The sequence below is a fragment of the Callithrix jacchus genome, chromosome 17, assembly GCF_049354715.1.
Source record: "Callithrix jacchus isolate 240 chromosome 17, calJac240_pri, whole genome shotgun sequence".
Lineage (NCBI taxonomy): Eukaryota > Metazoa > Chordata > Mammalia > Primates > Cebidae > Callithrix > Callithrix jacchus.
In genome coordinates, this window is record NC_133518.1 from 49,668,081 (window position 1) to 49,687,738 (window position 19,658).

Consider the following 19,658-nt stretch of genomic DNA (forward strand, 5'->3'; position numbering starts at 1 on the left):
AGTTTGTAAACTAGGTTAAGTTTGTTAATCCTGATCAAATCTTCACATTAACTGAGTTTTTATCTGCTTGTTCTATTAATTGAGAGCTATGTGTTAAATCTTCCACGATTACCATCCACTTAATTTTTCCCTTAATTATGCCTGTTTTTGCTTTGTACATTTTAAGACTATGTTATTAGGTATTCACAGAATTGAATTATTAAAGCAACCTGGTTAATTGACCCTTTCATAATTTTTAAGTGTCCCTGGATCTCTGGTATTGCTTGTGGCTTTAATATTTGTCTCATGCTAATATAGTTACATCAGTTTTCTTTTGGAAGTTTTCTCACGTCATATCACTTCCAAGCTTTATTTTCATTTTTCTAATGTCTTTCTGTTTGTGTTCTTCAAATTTCGCAAGTTCTTTTCCTAACCTCTTGAGATGAATCATTACCTCAAGATTTTCTCTTATGGCTACAAATGAGATATTTTATATACATTCTGTAAGTTTAATGTTATAGCAGCATTTTCATTTTGAATTCAAAGTATTTTCTTTTTTTTTTTTTTTTTTTTGAGATGGAGTTTCGCTCTTGTTACCCAGGCTGGAGTGCAATGGCGCAATCTTGGCTCACCGCAACTTCCGCCTCCTGGGTTCAGGCAATTCTCCTGCCTCAGCCTCCCGAGTAGCTGGGATTACAGGCACGCACCACCATGCCCAGCTAATTTTTTGTATTTTTAGTAGAGACGGGGTTTCACCATGTTGACCAGGATGGTCTTGATCTCGTGACCTCGTGATCCACCTGTCTCGGCCTCCCAAAGTGCTGGGATTACAGGCTTGAGCCACCGCGCCCGGCCCGAATTCAAAGTATTTTCTAATTTCCATTGTGATTTCCTCTCTGATCCATGAATTATTCAGAACTTCATGTCCTAATTTCCAAATACATGTAGATTTTCAAGTTATCTTTTCCTAACTTATTTCCACTCTATGTTCGGAGAACATACCTATGATTTCAAGCTTTTGAACTGTATCAAGATTTACTTTATGGCTCAGCATATGGTCAATTTTGGTAAGGGTTTTGTTTGTGCTGGGTAAGAATGTGTACTCTGAAATTCTGTTGTATAATATTCTGTATACATGAATTAAGTCAAGTTTGCTGATCATACTATTCAAATCTATATTCTTTCTTATGTTTGTCTGCTATTCCATCAGTTACTAAGAAAAATGTGTTAAAATTCTCCCCTATGATTGTGTTTTCATGTTTCTCCTAGTTCTGTCACTTTTCACATATAGATAAGAGAGAAAGAAAATTTTCTTCTAAAATTATTTAATTAGATACTTAGATACACAGACTTTTGTCTTGGTTTGAGTCCCCCAACAAAGTATAGCTTGAGACATGGACTTCAGGGCAAGCAATTGGAGGTGACCCCAGCATGCACAGTGAGGACACAGGGAGAGCAAGGCAGAGAAGAAAAGCTAATAAAGGGTGTGTTACTGAGCTTATTAAGCATATTACTGAAGTAAGCAGCTGCTGCTGAATTCCACTGGGAACCCACTAAGGAACCAGACGGAATGTTTCAGAACCGTCCCTCTGAGGGATGGGAACTTGGAGAATTCACCCAGTCCCTTCACTACTTGAGCCTTGACCTAGGAGTGTTAACTCCCTGACAATTCCAGATTTGATCTGAGCAGCTTTCCAAGGCCCCAGAGAGAGAAACATAGTATAGTACAAGTTTGACCAACCCATAGCCCACAGGCCATTTGTGACCCGGTACAGCTTTGAATGCAGCCCAACATGAATTTGTGAGCTTTGTGTATCTGAAAATGTCTTTTTTTTAATTGTTTCATAATTGACATTTTATTGGTTGAGGATCAGTACAGACATTTCAATTTGTACACAATTCTTAACATACGTAACATACGTAAAAAGCCATGTATTGTAATTCTTTTTTAGTTATTCCAGTGACTTTCCAGCTTAAAATTTAGATGCAAATTTTCCTTAAGAGGCTATCAAGTACTTGTATCTTCACGTTAAGCTGTTACATACATCCCAACAATTCACAACTGAATAGCATGTACACTGCATATTCAAATTTTTAATCATTCACAGCACAGTAACACAGTTATTAGGAAAACAGGACTACCACACCAAAGATGTTACAGAGTGCAGACAATTCTGAGAGGGAGAGCCACGATCAGAGTGGTTTTCTTTAGGAAACAATTCTACTAAAAAACAACATGGAAATAGAAGTAATTTAAAATGTTCAAGACATTAAATGCAGGACTGACTCCATATTGCCATTTAGTATGCTTTGTATTATAGGATATAAAAACTAACCCTCCATTTATGGAATGTTAAGCTGACACCCAAGACAGTCAAAGCCTCCCATAATTCAATATCCCACACTATTTTCTGGTTGTACCAAAAAATAAACAACCAGAAAATGATTTCACCTCTTAAAAAAAAGCATTTACACTTAAAAAATGGGACGAGGTGGGATTCCCTCCTTCTTAAAAATGTTTCTAGAGCTACTAAAAAACTTGCATTTACAAAATAGTTGATAAAAATATTCCTCCAGATTATATAAGAAGGGAGACAGGGACCACTGACAAGACTTGGTATATGGTATTAATCAGACTTGGCTTCTTTCTCTCCTGCTTCATCAGAGGCTGGACTCTGCTCAGTTTTCGTTTCCCTGTTTTCTGCAGGTAAATCTTCTTTAGTCTCTTGGTTAGACACTTCAGCCTGTTTTCCCTTTGCTCCCCTTTTCCCTTTTGTTTGCACTTTTTTTGTCTGAAGATTTATCCTTCACTGCTGCCTTTTTCGGCTTCACTTCCACTTTTGCAGGAGGTTTCGCTGACAACCGCGTGGATCTCCTCTTGGGCTCTTCCTTGGCAGCCCCTTCTGCGGAGCTGATCTTCCTTTTGGGCATCCTGGAGGCCGGGAGTCGCGTGCCGGGTGCCTGCGGGCCGCAGCGCGCCGAAAGCCTTTGCGAAGCTGGGCTGCCTGTCCGTTGCCACTCCTCCCACCGACCGAGCTGCAGAGAACCATAGCGGGGGCGATCAAATGTCTTTATTTTACCTTTATTCTGGATATAAAATTCTCATTTGGTAGAGGGAAAGTCATGTGCTTTCCTTGCAGATATTTTATTATTTTCTGGCTTTCACCTTTTTGACTGACAAGTGAACTGTTAAGAGCTATGTATAGATAATCTTTTTTTCTTTGATTGCCTTTCAGATTTTTCCCTTTGTCTTTAGTTTTCAACCATGGTAAGTGGTTCTTTTTATTTCTCTTGCTTGAGATTCTTGAACTTCTTAAATACATGGCCTTCCTCACTTTTGGAAAAATCTCAGCCAGTATCTCTTCAAATACTGCTTGTGACCATTCTCATTCTTTTTTCTCCTTCGGGGATTCCAAAAACACTTACATTAGACTTTCCTACTGTGTCCTCTTTCTCATATCCTTTCATCCATATTTTCTATCATTTTTGCCTATGATTTATTCTAGACATTTTCTTCTGTCACATCATCTAGTTCACTAATTATCCCTTAATCTTTAAGACCTGAATGTCATTCTATTTCTCAATTCTAAAGTTTCCATTCATATTTTTTATGGTTTTTAATCCTTTTTTTTGAAATGCTCAATCGTATCTTTTAGCTCCTTGAACACAATAAATATTGTGAGCATGATAATGCCAAATACCTAGATTTATCATGGGTCTACTTCTATCTTCTGTTTTTCTATTTTTCATTTGTGTCGTCTTGTCTCCTGGTCCTTGTTGTCTGAGTTTATTTTCTGAGCAAGCACCAAGCATTGTATTTGCAAAATTATTTGAAGAAATAATTTTTCCTTTGGAGAAAATTTATATTTGCTTCTTCCAGGTTCCTGGAAACCCTAGCACTCTGGAGATGCCTGGGGACAGTAGCACTCTTAAGTTTAACTTAAACTGATTTCAGTGATTTAGATGTTTGAAGCTGAGTGGTTTTCTCTTCTAGTCCATCCTTACTCCTAGGGTGCAAACCTTTCAGGGTCTCTAGCCAAAGTGAGGAGGAGTTCAGAGTCTCTTGGACCGTTAAAGTTATCAAAAACACCACTCAACCTTTTATCCTCTCAGGTGCCTTCTTTATTTTCAGTTAATAATGGCCCCAAACCCTGGACACACCTCCCTGAAACTCTTGCCCAGCCCAGATATTGGCCTGGTAATTGTTCACCATCCTGATGGCATTTTACTTCAAGCAAATTTTTTTTAAATCTAACTTACCCATTTGTCCTCAGTGAGTGGACTGCCCCAAATTACCTAATCTGCCATTACCAAATATTAAAGTCTGAAAGAATTCACATGTAACTGTAAACATCCTGAGGGAAATTTACTTCTAAAACTGATTTCTATAGCCACTCAAACATTCAATCAGGCCTAAAAATAGAATAAAGATATTTTCGGATAGATAAGCTCTCAAAAGTATGCTCTATCAAAATGAAAAAGTAAACATATAAAGATGATAACAGAGAATACAAGAAGTACAAATAGAGAAGCACAGAAAACTTCCAGAATAATGGTGAAGGAAGTTCTCATGATGACAGCTATACAGCTATCTTTGAAAGCAACCCCTCCACAATGGAGAATAGCAAGCTCCAGAAGAGATGTCTTCACAGCGAAAATAAATAAAATGGACAGATTACTTGCCATGTCTAAACACAATGACAGAAGATTTACATCTGTGTCAGAGAGTTTGGGAAGAATCAATGGTAGGTATGTTTGAAAAACCAAATGAAAATGAGACATTAGTAACTTCCAGGAAAACAAAAAACCAGGACAAAAAACAAGCATGCTTATTATCACACTACCTGGCTCAACTGTGAATAATATTTGCCATTTCAGTGATGTAGATACTGAATACTAATCTAACAAAAAATTAAGATATACACTCCTGGTAAGATGAGGGGACAATAATTGTATCTAAGAGAGCAAAACCCCTCATCTATCATAGTAGCAAGTCATTAAATAGCTAAAACTAAAAATTAAAATAGAGCAATAAAAAAGTCTCCTTGGAAACATAAGGAAAATGCCAAAAGCAAGAGTTAAAGCCTTGAAATCACTCCTCAGAAAAGTAAGAATCCTAGGTTCAGAGGGGTGGGGAAGATTACTATTTTTTTCTTATGAGCCTTGTAGAAACATTTTTCTTTTTATTTACTGTGAAAACTATAAATATTAAAGGTGAAGAAAAGCTTAGGACCATTAAATGCTAAGAATGAGGGAAGTTACTTGTCCAAGGCCATTCAGCTGAAAAGAGGCAGGGGTCAGGATTCCTAATTCCTTATTCATTTTATAAAGTCAACCTGCCCTGTAGGGAGCTGGAAGATAATAACAGCAGGAATGTCCGTTAAAACCAACCCAGTGCCAACATTGTAATCAGAAACACACAAAGCCTTAACTTACAAAATAAGTTGCTTGTATTAATGATCCACCAAGTATGATTTGCCAAAGTTCTTTGCAAACAGCAATCCAGCATAAGAAGCTTGAGGTAGAGTGTAAATCAAATATGTCATGAAACACGTTGTGCAACTGACATTCTTAAAAGCAAAATTTTCTCAGCGAAAGATGGATATACACTGATTTACATCCTGGTGCAAGCTTTTGATCTCATCACGGACCTGTCTTTTGATTAGCAGTGGTTTACACCATAGGACTAACTGCTTCTGGGTCTGTACCTTTCAAACAATAATGACTGACTGATACAGTGTGGCTCTTGTCCCCACCCAAATCTCATGTTGAACTGTAGTCTTCAATGTTGGAGGAGGGGACTGGTGGGAGGTGACTGGATCATGGGGGTAGACTTCCCCCTTGCTGTTCCTGTGATAGTGAGTTCCCATCAGATCCGGTTGTTTAAAGGTATGTTGCACTTCACCCTTTGCTCTGTCTCCTCCTCTGCCCTGTGAAAATGTGCCTGCTTCCCCTTCACTTTCCACCATGATAGTTAAGTTTCCTGAGGCCTCACCAGCCATGCTTCCTGTAGAGCCTATGGAACTGTGAGTCAATGAAACCTCTTTTCTTCATAATTTAGTTCCTTAAAGCAATGAAAGAATAAACTAATACAACGACAAATACATAAAGCCCTATTTTCTGGTTCTTATATACTGCTCAAATCGGATTATGAATGTGTTACAACACATACTTGAAAGAAGTGTTTTGATTCTGGAAAAATTTTATCAAACTCCATTTGTTAAGTATGGAGAAGTCAAAAAAGCAAAGAGTGGAACTCCACAGGAAGTCGAGGGAAGAGGATCAGCAAGCTTCTAATTAACCAAGCACAACTGCTTTGCCAGGAACAACAGGCAAGGAGACCAAACGAAAAATACCTATCAAAGGTGACAAAGTGCTCTGCCCAAAGAAGAAGGCAGAGTTCAGTGACAACCTAAAACCTCAGAAGAAGATACCAATCTCTCCACTACCCTCTAAACTGCTACCCGTTAACCTGATTCACCAGGACATTCTACGGTTCTGGTGCCAACGTTTAAAGCTGAGCTCCAAAGGCCAGAAATTAGATGCACATAAGCACCTGTGTGCCTTTGCCTACCCAAAACAAAAGGACATTCCTTGCACAGCAAAACAGGTCAGAATCCAGAAGGCATTACAAAAAAAAAAAAAAAAAAATCAAAGGTGGGCAAGGGGTAAATGTTCCTGAAAAGTTCTGAGGAGATGCATCCTCCTGAAGTGGCTCTTCCCCCTAAGGAGGGGCTGCCTGCCCTGGAAGAAGCTGCTGCTCTCCTTGAAGGAGTTAACACAGCTGTGAGACAGTGTCTGCCCCAGGGGCTTTGCTGTCCTCCAGGGCCAGAACTGCAGCCAGCGCAGGACACCAGAGGCAGAGGAATCTCTACAAGAGAAGACCATGAGAGATGTCTTCCTGTAGATAGAGAAGGTTGGGTTTAACTTCAGTTTCACACTGGACAAGCCTGGGCTCCAGAAAAGTAAGAAGGGAGAGTGAGTGCACTCTTCTTGCTTCCTGCCTTCCTATTTTCCACCCCTGCACCTTGAAGACAGTAAGTTGTGTCCTAAGTTTGTTCACGGGTACCAAGTCTTAATAAAAAGCTTCCAGTCAGAACAAAACACCAGGAAAAAGGCACCTATATGGTAATTAATAGTAGAAAGGCTCAATTCCGTGGTGGTGTTGCTGACAGGTGAACTCCGGTTCTCTCCACATCTGCTTACAGTCCACGCAGACTGGTGGGCTGCAGGTAGGTGTTAGACTATGACACCCAGCAATGCCTCCTGCTTCACTGGCTGAGATACAAACTCTAATGTTTAAAAATGAAAAAACTTTTACAAATTACCATTAATTCTGGTTAATACATAGAAAAAGTCATTTATACCACTCTTCTAAAACAGAAATGACTTCAACAGCTCTTTTAAGTAAAAACTTCTTCAGCTGAGTATTGTGAAGTAGTTAAGAAACAGTAGTCTGCTCCTGTGCTCAATTTCCCTCCCCAGCATACTGACGATCTTAGGAGGAGCTCCATTCCAGTTGTGAATTTCATAAAATGTGAAGTATTTTAAGGCAGAGGAAGGCTGTTGTCTCCCTCCGCAAAACACATGATTTTTAATATTCAAAACAGTATTTCTGTTTTCTTCTATGGTTTGATTCTAGGATAGAAACACGAGGTACTTTGTATTATTTCTACCTATAATTTTTTGTATATTTCTGCTGTTTAAACTATTTAAGGTTGCTCCCCACCCATAAATACATAATATATTGAATTTATATATATTGGAAACCTGTTGGTAGTACAGGTTGGATCATCTGTTTTTATAATCACTTTATTTAGGTATGACTGACACACAAAAAGCTGCACATATTTAATGTATCCAATTGAGTTTAACTAATTTTTAATTTTTTGTGTATTTCCTAAATTTATAGTCCTGTGTGTCTTAGAACAGATCTGTTTTTTACTTGCCCTGTGTTTTAATGGCAGTCTCCAATACTATCTTATTATTACAAGTAGGGGATTGCCTTTGCCCCTTAAATGAAGATATTAAAAAATAATGCACTGGAAAGAGTAGCAGAATTCTAACCCTCATGATACAGACCTAATAGGTTTGGGAGATAATCCTCAAAAATGTTAGCAAGAGAGGGAAGTTTATTGGCAAGTGATATGGTTTGGGTCTGTGTCCCTGCCCAGATCTCAGGTGGAACTGTAATCCTCAATGTTAGAATTGGCGTCTAGTGGGAGGTAACTGGCTCATGGGGGCAGACTTCCCCATTGGTGTTGTTCTCGTGATAGTGAGTTTTCCTGAGATCTGGTTATTTAGAAGTGTGCAGCACTTCCCCCTTCACTCTCTCTCTCCTGTTCCACTATGTGAAGATGGCCCTGCTTCCCCTTCGCCTTCTGTCATAATTGAAAGTCTCATGGGCCCTCCCCAGATGCCACTATGCTTTGTGTATAGCCTACATAAGCGTGAGCTAATTAAACCTCTTTCCTTTATAAACTACCCAGCCTCAGGTATTTCTTTATCGCAATGTGAGAACAGACAAATATAAGAAGCAAGATATTTTCATGGTCTCAATAGTGTTGTTCCTTCCTGCCCTTCATTGGCTGTTGGTGGTCAGAATTTTTCAGCACAATAGGTAATAAACACATTTGTTCTTTAAAAAAAAAGAAAGAAGTGTTTTAATGCAACACAATCTTACACGCAAATTCTATAGAATAGATTCCCATTACTAGATTATCTTTAGAAGCCTAGAAACGTAATCAACTTTCAGCAGCCCAATCAATGAAGTAGCAAATTGATGAGACAGTTGCAATTTTAAATTTCTTGTATGTCCCCAGGCCAAACTTAAAATCTTCAAATCCTGACCATGAAATCTATCCATTTAATCCCTAATCTCTCTTAATTTCTCTTTACAAGAAATTTTGATGTCAAGGGCATTAAGTAATGGCAATAATGCTCTTGACATCAAAACTAAGCCACAGGAATGAGTTCAAATTTAGCATCACAGTAACTAAACATTCTCATAATCACAAACATAACTCTTTCATGAGTTCCTAACAAAATAAATAATCTATCAACTAGAAAACCACTTTCATTTCAACTTGCTAAACAGAATTTTGTTTTACCCTAGGAGAAACAAAGTGCTAGCTAAGTAGCCTACCGTAAAAGAAACATTGACCCTGCCTAAATTATGATTTTTTTTAAATCAAACATGATTATCATTCACTGTACTTTTGTATCACCTTCTGTATTTCTGCATGGTTTGCAATTTTAAAATATATTCTCAAATGTCTACTCAAACTTTAAATTAACTGCAATTCAGCAAACAGCATTAGAAGAACACTTTCATACAGCCAGTGTTATACCAAGTACTACTTTGACCCAGGGTGCAAATGGCCAATCAAGGAGAAATTCTCTGGATAAGCATAAAAACATCTTTATCGAGTCAAACTCTTTCCTTATTACAGGAAACATTTCTAAACTATTCTTAGTAAGTTTTTTCAACCAAATCCCAATCTCAGTGTATACCACTCACAGAAGTATACCTGGGTAAGTTGATGACAGCCTTAATGAATGGTGATCCTACTGGTAGGAAAGGTCTTCAGAGTGAGAAATGGGACTAGTGCTCCCCATAACTCTTTACCTCTTCCAATCCTTCTGAGATTGACATACATACCAAAAATTAAGAGGCAACTCTCATATGTAAATGCTTTCTACTTCCCTTCCAATATGACGTGTACTCCCTCCTAATTTACCAGCTAAATTTATGAGAAGGAAACCAGCAAATATTATTAAACTTTTCCCCCAAATTACCAATATTAATGAGTAGTGGGACCGCAAGTAATTTTTATTTTCTTCTTTTCTTTCTTCTCCCCTAATTTTCAACACAGGTAAATATGATTTTTTTAAAGGGTTCTCTTAATTTTGTTTTAAATCTAACCAAAAGAAGCAAATTCTTGAATCTGGAACTTGTTTTGTAATGCCAGCCACAAAGTGAAGCAAAAAGCAATTTCCATGAAACTCAGTGAATATTAATATGAACCTTTAATATGATGACGATTACACAAAGTGTGTTATCCTTTTACATTTTCTTAAAGAAGTTATTTATAGAACGATCCAAGATGGCCAATCGCTAACATCTCGGGATTGCAGCTCTCAGGGAAGGCGCGGAGAACTAGAGGACGACACACTTTCAGACAAAGTCTGGTCGCTCACGGAGCAGAAGATCCCCCAGTGGTGGAAACACAGGAGTCGCCAGCGCGACTCTCGTGGTCGGCGCAGCGGTTCCGCTGGCGCGGCAGCGCTCGGCGCAGAGTAAACGGGACCGGTTCCCCTTCTGACCGAGGTTTGGAGCCCCGGGAAGGCACAGTCGCCTACTACGGAAACAAGAAGGAAGCCCGACAGGAGAATCCTGGGCAGAAAAGCACCATCAGTTTTAACACCGCTGCTCTGGCCCTGGGAACTAACAACCTGGACGTCCACTCAAGAGACCTAATCTGAAAGTTGGTAATTTCAAAGACGACAGGAGGATAAACTTACAATGACGGGAAGAAACCAGCGTAAAAAAGCTGAGAATACTCAAAGTCAGAACGCCTCTCCCTCTAAAGATGATCACAGTTCCACATCAACAATGGAACAAGGCTTGATGGAGAATGAGCGCCTCCTGATGACAGAATCACTCTTCAAGGAATGGATAATAACAAACTTCGGTGAGTTAAAAGAACATGTTGTAGCCCAACGTAAAGAAACTAGGAACTTTGAAAAAAGGTTTGATGAAATCCTATTGAGAATAGACAACTAAGAGAGGAGTATGAGTGAATTAATGGAACTGAAGAATACAATACAGGAACTCCGAAGTATGCACAGGTTTAAACACTCGAATTGTTCAAGCAGAAGAAGGGATATCAGAGGTCAAAGTCCAACTTAATGAAATAAAACGTGAAGAAAAGATTAGAGAAAAAAGGATAAAAAGGAATGAGCAAAGTCTCCAAGAAATGTGGGACTATGTGAAAAGACCAAATTTACGTTTGATAGGTGTACCTGAATGCGACAGAGAGAATGAATCCAAGCTGGAAAATACCCTTCAGGATATTATTCAGGAAAATTTTCCTAAACTAGCAAAGCAGGTCAACATTCAACCCCAGGTAATACAGAGAACACCACAAAGATATTCCTCAAGAAGAGCAACCCCAAGGCACATAATCATTAGATTCACCAGGGTTGAAACGAAGGAGAAAATACTAAGGGCAGCCAGAGAGAAAGGTCAGATTACCCACAAAGGCAAGCCTATCAGACTTACAGCAGATCTCTCAGCAGAAACTCTACAGGCCAGAAGAGAGTGGGGGCCAATATTCAACATCCTCAAAGAACAGAACCTTCAGCCCAGAATTTCATATCCAGCCAAACTAAGCTTCACAACTGAAGGAAAAATAGAATCTTTTATGAACAAGCAAGAACTCAGAGATTTTATTACCACCAGGCCTGCTTTACAAGCGCTTCTGAAAGAAGCATTACACACAGAAAGAAACAACCAGTATTAGCCTTTCTAAAAATACACCAAAAAGTAAAGAGCACCAACATAAAGAAGAATTTACACCAACAAATGGATAAAACAGCCAGTCAACATCAAATGGCAGTAACCCTAAATTTAAAATGACTAAATTCCCAATCAAAAGACACAGCCAAAACCCAACAGCATGTTACATCCAGACCTGTTTCACATGCAAGGATACACAAAGACTCAAAACAAAGGGATGGAGAAAGATTTACCAACCAAATGGAGAGCAAAAATAAATAATAAATAAATAAAAAGCAGGAGTTGCAATTCTTGTATCGGATAAAATAGATTTTAAAGCAATAGTGGTAAAGGGATCAATGCAACAACAAGAGCTAACGATCCTAACACCCAGATAGGAGACTTAGATTCAATGAGACAGAAAATTAATAAGGATATCAAGGACTCGAACTCAGATCCAGAACAAGTAAACTTAATAAATATTTATAGAGCTCTCCACTTCAAATACACAAAATATACATTCTTGTCAATACCACATCACACCTACCCATTAGTTTAAATGAAACATTGATTGGCCATTATTAATACCCAATTTTTTTTCAAAATAAAGCAATATTTCCATTTACTCTCCCTCTTTCTCTTCCTCTTTCTTCTTCTCCTTTACTTATTTTTTTTTTCTTTCCTTCTCTCAAAAAAAAAAAGAAATCAACTTGTAAACCTCTAGATCCAGGTCGACAATGTCTCTTTCAATGCTTGATTTCCTTTCTTCCCTTCCCTCCCTCCCTCCCCGCTTCCTCCCTTCCTTCCTTCCTTCATCCCTTCCTTCCTCCCTACCGTCCTTCTTCCCTTCCTTCCTGCCATCCTCTCCCCCCCAAAAAAAAAAAAAATAAGTTATTTATATATTATATGTAACCAAGGTAAAATGATCCTTGAAATAAATGATAATGTTCTTATACATTTTCACAATGAATTTTTCTTCTAAAACATAGGAATCATCATAAATAACCATAAAGAAACTAACTTCATATACAAATTCTTTAACAAATATTTAAAAAACATGTTCCAATATAAAAGGCATGATAAAAATATCAAAAAGTAGAACAAATAAATTCCTTTACCTCTTTATGTTTCACATCCAGCTGACTCCTAAGAGTTTTAAGTTCCTGTTCACGGATTTTCAAGCAAGTTTCTAGAGCATGTGTCCGTCCTTCCCATTCAGATTTTTTATGAGCCACCATTATGTCAATCTGTTTCATGAGCTCCTGTAGTTCTGCTTCACAGGATGTCAAAAATCCCCTATAAAGAAGAACAGATCATTGAGAAAACAGTTCAAGTGGCTTTGAACTGTTTTCACATAAAAATATAGCAGATATAATTCTACCTGAAGTTAATAATTAAATGACAATAATAATGCCAATTAATAAATTACCAGAAGCAAAAAATATTATTTCTGAGCTTTTGCTTTTTTTTTCTTTTTTGAGATGGAGTTTCATTCTTGTTGCTCAGGCTGGAGTGCAGTGGTGCAATCATGGCTCACTGCAACCTCTGCCTCCCAGGTTCAAGCAATTCTCCCTCTTCAGCCTCCCAAGTAGCTGGGATTGCAGGCAGGCACCACCACACCTGACTAATTTTTATTTTTAGTAGAAACGGGGTTTCACCATGTTGGCCAGGCTGATCTTGAACTCCCGACTTCAGGTGATCCACCCGCCTCAGCCTCCCAAAGTGCTAGGATTATGGTGTGAGCCACCATGCCCAGCCCTTAGCTTTTAATGCTCCTATCAAGATGATTACCTATTCCACAGAATATCTTGTCTTCCTCTCATAGACAACCTAAAGCCCAAGTTGTTTCATTAAGCACAAGACTGATGGTTTGTGGAGCCAGGCTGCCACAGCTAACAAGTACCTCTGCAATATATTAGGGAAGCTTTCAGGAAGGATCCAGACAAGCCAATATGTCATAGTTCATCTAATCAAATAAATAAGCCTTGGAAAAAAGCAGGCTATCATGCAGGAAAGTGATAATACAATTTTAAGAGCTGCTTCAAGAAATTCATCCTACAGCCAGATTTATTTCAACAATTTCTGCCCACCTTTTTGTTAGAAACTTACTGTAGTCTACCTTACTACTGTAAACGTACTGATATCCTGGCATTTCAGGAGATGCCAGATATTGCTGAGAATAAGAAGTGGACACAGATATATTAAATTCAAAGAGGTTTCCAGAAATAACCACAGACCACTATCACTAAAGCTGAAATACTTTTAAAAAGCACCTATTCTTAGTGTGAAAGAACCTCTGTATTTTTACTTTTGCTTCTTAAGAGTAGAAAACTCAAGCTAGGATGAAGGCAAACATCTAGCTTCACATTGCTGTGATGAAGCAAATGACCCAAAAACATCTCCCCAAAATACTGTCCACAACCATTACATGGATCAACTTAACTTTTGCTCAACCCTTTTGCTTCTGTACCCAAAGCACAATATGGTCAGAGGCATAACTCAGATAGGCTTTTTAAACTGCAGTGAGAAGCTTAAGGTCAAAAGAAAACTTACACTGGGAGTCCACACATACCACATAGGGGCCTGAGGACAGGCCTGCTGTGCCCACCACTATTACCACACACATTGTCCCGGGTACTGGTGATCAGCCTAGCCCCTCCTGCCACCACCAAGGTGCCTTGGAATCAACCCATCTTGCCCACTGCCAGCACCTATGCATACTGCCATCCAGGGACCTAGGAGAGACCTGCCTCACCTACTGCTGCCACCACTGATGCCTGTGCATGTCATCCAGGGGCCTGAAGATTGATCTGCCTTACCCACTACCACCAGTGCCTGTGCATGCCATCTGGGAGCCTGAAGGCAGGCCCATCCTGCCATCACTGACTGGTACATGATGACCAGTCTTGCCTGGTGCCCCTATCCCGGGCAAAGGCTTGCCATATCCTCCACTAACAACCACAGTCTAAGTCACTGAGGAACTCACAGAAACCACTGATACTGATTATGGCTGGAAAAATCATAGAAACTACACTGCTACACTCACTGAGAATCAAATCCAAAGCACCCTACCCAACCAACACTATAAAGACATCCACAGGAAAATATTTTCCATTTCCCTATGAAAGCCAAACCATATAATCAGAAGAAGTGACTGTTAAACCATATGCACAGAAATAAACATAAAGAGACACAAAAAATAAAAAAGGTAAGAAAAATTACACAGTAATTCTTCAGTAATAGATCACTAAGGAAATTTATAAAATGCCTTTAAAAGAATTCAAAATAATGCTATTAAATAAATGCAGTGAGATGCAAAAAAACACAGATAATAAAAACAAAAATCAGGAAAACAATTTATGTTCTGAAAGAGAAATTCAACAAAGAGAGATATCATTAAAAAGAGCCAAACAGAAATCCTGAAACTAAAGAATTCAATACATGAAATTAAAAATGCAAGTGAGTTTCAACAACAGAGTAGAACAAGTAAAAGAATCTCTGAATCTGAAGATGGACCTTGTGAAATAACCCTATCAGACAACAACAATACAAAGAATAAAAAAGAATAAAGAAAGCCTACACGGCATATGGGAGACCATAAAGTGCCCAAATATTCAAACTCTCTCAATTCCAGGAGGAGAAAAGATGGGCATAGGTATAGAAAACCAATTTAACGAAATAATAGCTGAAAACATCCCAATTCTTGCAAGAGATATAGATATCCAAATAAAAGAGGCTCAAATATCCCCAAATAGATTCAATCTGAAAAGGTCTTCTCTAAGGCACATTATAGTCAAGCTGTCAAAAGTCAAAGACAAAGAATTCTAAAAACAGCAAGAGAAAAATGTCAAGTCACATATAAGGATATTGCCATCAAACTAACATCATATTTCTCAGCAGAAATCTTACAGACCAGGAGAGAATGGGGTGATACATTCAAAATGTTAAAAGGAAAAAAAAAACAACAACAACACAACAAAACAAAACTGTCATCTAGGAATACTATACCCAGCAGAGCCATCCTTCAAAAATGAAGGAGAAATAAAGTCTTTCCCAGACAAGCAACTGAGATAACTCATCACTAGACAAGCCATTAAAAAAAATGCATATGGGAGTCCTGTATCATGGGGCAAAAAGATGATCTACTATCATGAAAACACACAAAAAGCGTAAGACTCATTGGCAGGGGTGAAACACATGAGAAAGAGAAAGGCATCAAACATTATGACTAAAAAAAAAAAGAGACAAAATTACAAAAGTAAACAATAAAGGAAGAAAACAAAGGATATACAGAAAGCAATTAACAAAATGACAGGAATAAGTCCTCACCTATCTATAACAACCCTGAATGTAAATGGTTTAAATTCCCCAATTACAAGATAAAGAATGGATGCATAGATAAAATGCAAGACCCAACTATGAGCTACTTAAAAGAAACTCACCTCATCCATAAAGACACACATAAACAGAAAATGAAGAGATGGGAAAAAATATCCTACACAAATGGAAACCAAAAGCATGCAGGAGTAGCTATTCCTATATCAGACAAAATACAGTTTAAGTCAAATAAACATAAAAAGTGACAAAGTCATTTTATAATGAAAAGGGATCAATTCAGCAACAAAATATTACAGCTGTATATAACACCAGAACACACAGACATATAAAACAAATATTAGAGCTAAAGAGACAGAGACAGACTATAATACAATAATAATTGGGGGCTTCAATACCCCACTTTCAGCACTGGACAAATTATTTAGACAGAAAATCAACAAAGAAACATCCAGCTTGTTCTACACTATAGACCAAAGAGACCTAAAGACATTTACAGAAAATTTTATGCAACAGCTGCAGAACCCACACTCTTCGCTTTAGCACAGAACATTCTCCAGGATAGACCATATGTTAGGCCACAAAACAAGTTTCAACAAATTTTTTAAAATCAAAATCATATCAAGTATCTTAGACCATAAATGGAAAAAAAACTAAAAATCAAGATTAAGAGAAACTTTGGAAACTGTACAAATACACGGAAATTAAACAACATGCTCCTGAATGACCACTGGGTCAGTGAAGAAATTAAAAAGGAAATGCAAAAATTTCTTGAAACAAATGAAAATACAATATACCAAAACCTATGGGATACAGCAAAGGCAGTGCTAAGAGGGATGTTTACAGCAACAGATACCTACATCAAAACAGTACAAAGACAAAAAAAGAGATTGAAATCACACCAAGCATTTTCTCAGACCACAGTGTAATAAAAATAAGAATACCAAGAGGAATTCTCATAACCACAAAAATACATGGAAACTGAACAACTTGCTCCTGAATGACTTTGGATAAACAAAGGCAGATATCAAAAAATCATTTGCCGTGTTAAAAAGAAAGTTTACAGCTCCAAACACCTACAGCAAGATCTCAAGTTAACAACCTAAAACAATGTAATGTCACATCTAAATGAACTAGAAAAATAAGAACTAAATCCAAAGTTAGCAGAAGAAAAGAGGTAATTAAAATCCGAGCAGAAATAAACAAAACTGAGACAAAACAAATTAAGTAAACTGTTGGTAACAAGACTGACAGACTGCTAGCTAAATTAACAGGAAAAAAAATCCAAATAAGTACAATCAGAAATGCCAAAGTGACATTACAACCACCATTCCCACAGAAATACAAAAAATCCTCAGAGACTACTATTAACATCTCTCTGTATACAGGCTAGAAAATCTAGAGGAAATGGAAAAACTCCTGGAAACACACAACCTCCCAGAATTGAACCAGGAATAAAGAGAAAAATTCATGGAAACACATAACCTCCCAGAATTGAGCTAGTAATAAAGAGGAACACTGAAAAGATTAATGAGTTTCAAAATTGAATCAGTAATAAAAGGCTACTAACCAAATAAAGCCCCAGACCAGATGGATTCACAGCCAAATTCTACCAGACATATAAAGAAGAGGTAGTACCAATTCTATGAAGAAGAGGTAGTACCAACTCTACTGAAACTATTCCAAAACACTGAGGAGGAGGGATCCCTCTCTAACTCATTTTATGAAACCAACATCATCCTGATACCAAAATCTGGCAAAGATACAGTAAGAAAACTACAGACCAATATCCCTAATGAACACAGATGCAAAAATCCTCAACAGAATACAAACTGAATCCAGCAGCACATCAAAAAGATAATCTATCACAATCAAGTGGGCTTTATTTCTGGGATGCAAGGATGGTTCAACATAGGCAAAATCAATAAATGTGATTCATCACATAAATAGAATTAAAAACAAAAACCTTATGATCATCTCAGTAGATAGAGAAAAAGCATTCAATAAAATTTAATATCCCTTTATGTTAAAAGCCTCAACAAACTAGGCATCAAAGGAACTGACTTCAAAATAATAAGTGCCATCTATGACAGACCCACAGGTAATATCATACTGAACAGGCAAAAGTTGAAAGCATTCACCCTGAGACCTGGAACAAAATACAATGTCCTCTCTTGCCATTCCTACACAACCTAGTACTTGATGTCCTAGCCAGAGCAACCAGGCAAGAGAAAGAAATAAAAGGCATTCAAATAAAAAAAGAAGCCAAATTATCTATCTTTGCTGATGATATGATTCTTTACCTAGAAAACCCTAAAGATTCTACCAAAATGTTCCTAGACCTGATAAACAAGCTTCAGTAAAGTTTCAGAATGCAAAATCAATGTACAAAAATCAGTAGCATTTCTATACACCAATAACGTTCAAGCTGAGTACTAAATCAAGAACACAATTCCATTTACAATAGACACACATTAAAAAAAATTAATACATTTAACTACGGAGGTGAAAGATTTCTACAAAAAGAATTACAAAACACTGCTGAAAGAAATCACAGATGACATAAACAAATGAAAAAATATTCCATGCTCATGGATTGGAAAAATCAATACAGTTAAAATGTCCATACTGCCCAAAGCAATCTACTGATTCGATGCAATTCCTATCAAATTATTGTCTTTCTTCACAGAATTAGAAAAAAGTATTTTAAAATTTATTTGGAACCAAAATAGAGCCCAAATAGCGAAAGCAATCCTACGCAAAAAGAACAAAGCTAAAGGCATCATATTACCTTACTTTAAACTATGCTACAATGCTATTAGTAACCAAAATAGCATGATACTGGTACAAAAATGGACACACAGGCCAATGGAACAAAACAGAGAACCAGAAATAAAGCTACATATCTACAATGAACTGATCTTCAACAAAGTTGAACAAAATAAACAATGGAGAAAGGTTACCCTATTCAATAAATGGTGCTGGGAAAACTGGCTAACTGTATGAAGAATGAAACTCAACCCCTATACCTCTTCACCATATGCAAAAATTAACTCAAGAAGGATTAAAAATTTAAATGTAAGACCTCAAACTATCAGAATCATAGAAGAAAATCTAGGAAATACTCTTCAGGACATTGGCCTAGGCAGAGAATATATGACTCAAAAAGTTATGTCCTCAAAAGCAAATGCAACGAAAACAAAAATTGACAATTGGGACCTAATTAAACTAAAGAGTTTCTGTGCAGCACACACACACACACACACACACACACACACAGATCGACAGAGTGAACAGACAATCTACAGAATGAGAACATATTTGCAAACTATGCATCCAACAAAGGGTTAAGTATCCAAAACATATGAACAGACACTTCTCAAAAGAAGACAACAAACATGTGAAGCAGCCAACAAACATATGAAACATACAAGCAGCCAACAAACATATGAAAAAATGCTCAACATAACTAATCATCAAAGATATGCAAATCAAAATCACAATGAGATACTACCTCACATCAGTCAGAATAGCTATTATTAAAAAGTCAAAAAATGACACGTTGGTTAGGTAGTGGAGAAAAGGGAACACTGTTGGTGGGAATGTAAGTTCAACCCCTGTGGAAACCAGTTTGGAGATTACTCAAAGAACTAAAAATAGAATTAGAACTACCAATCAATTCAGCAATCCCATTATTAGGTATCTACTCAAAGGAAAATAATTCTACCAAAAAGACACATGTACTCACATGTTCACTGCAACACCAATCACAATAGCAGACATGGGATGTGCCCATCAATGGTGGACTGGATAAAGAAAATGTGTTACACATACACCATGGAAT

General features: G+C 37.5%; 1 protein-coding gene and 2 pseudogenes across 13 annotated transcripts in view; 1 reads left to right on the forward strand and 2 right to left on the reverse strand.

Annotated features, from left to right (window-relative positions):
- The window catches only part of CEP63 (centrosomal protein 63), an 87,613-nt gene that overhangs the window by 53,428 nt on the left and 14,527 nt on the right, over positions 1-19,658 (reverse strand). For all 12 annotated transcript variants that reach the window (XM_078354188.1, XM_078354184.1, XM_078354187.1 and 9 more), the window contains one exon: positions 12,598-12,775. In XM_078354188.1, coding sequence (XP_078210314.1) covers positions 12,598-12,775 — 178 coding nt within the window. The remainder of the gene's footprint in view (positions 1-12,597; positions 12,776-19,658) is intronic.
- LOC144580034 (uncharacterized) lies at positions 1,288-2,779 on the reverse strand (annotated as a pseudogene). The gene has a single exon (XR_013528916.1). The product of XR_013528916.1 is annotated as an uncharacterized LOC144580034 (transcript).
- On the forward strand, positions 6,206-7,111 carry LOC103788850 (developmental pluripotency-associated protein 4 pseudogene; annotated as a pseudogene).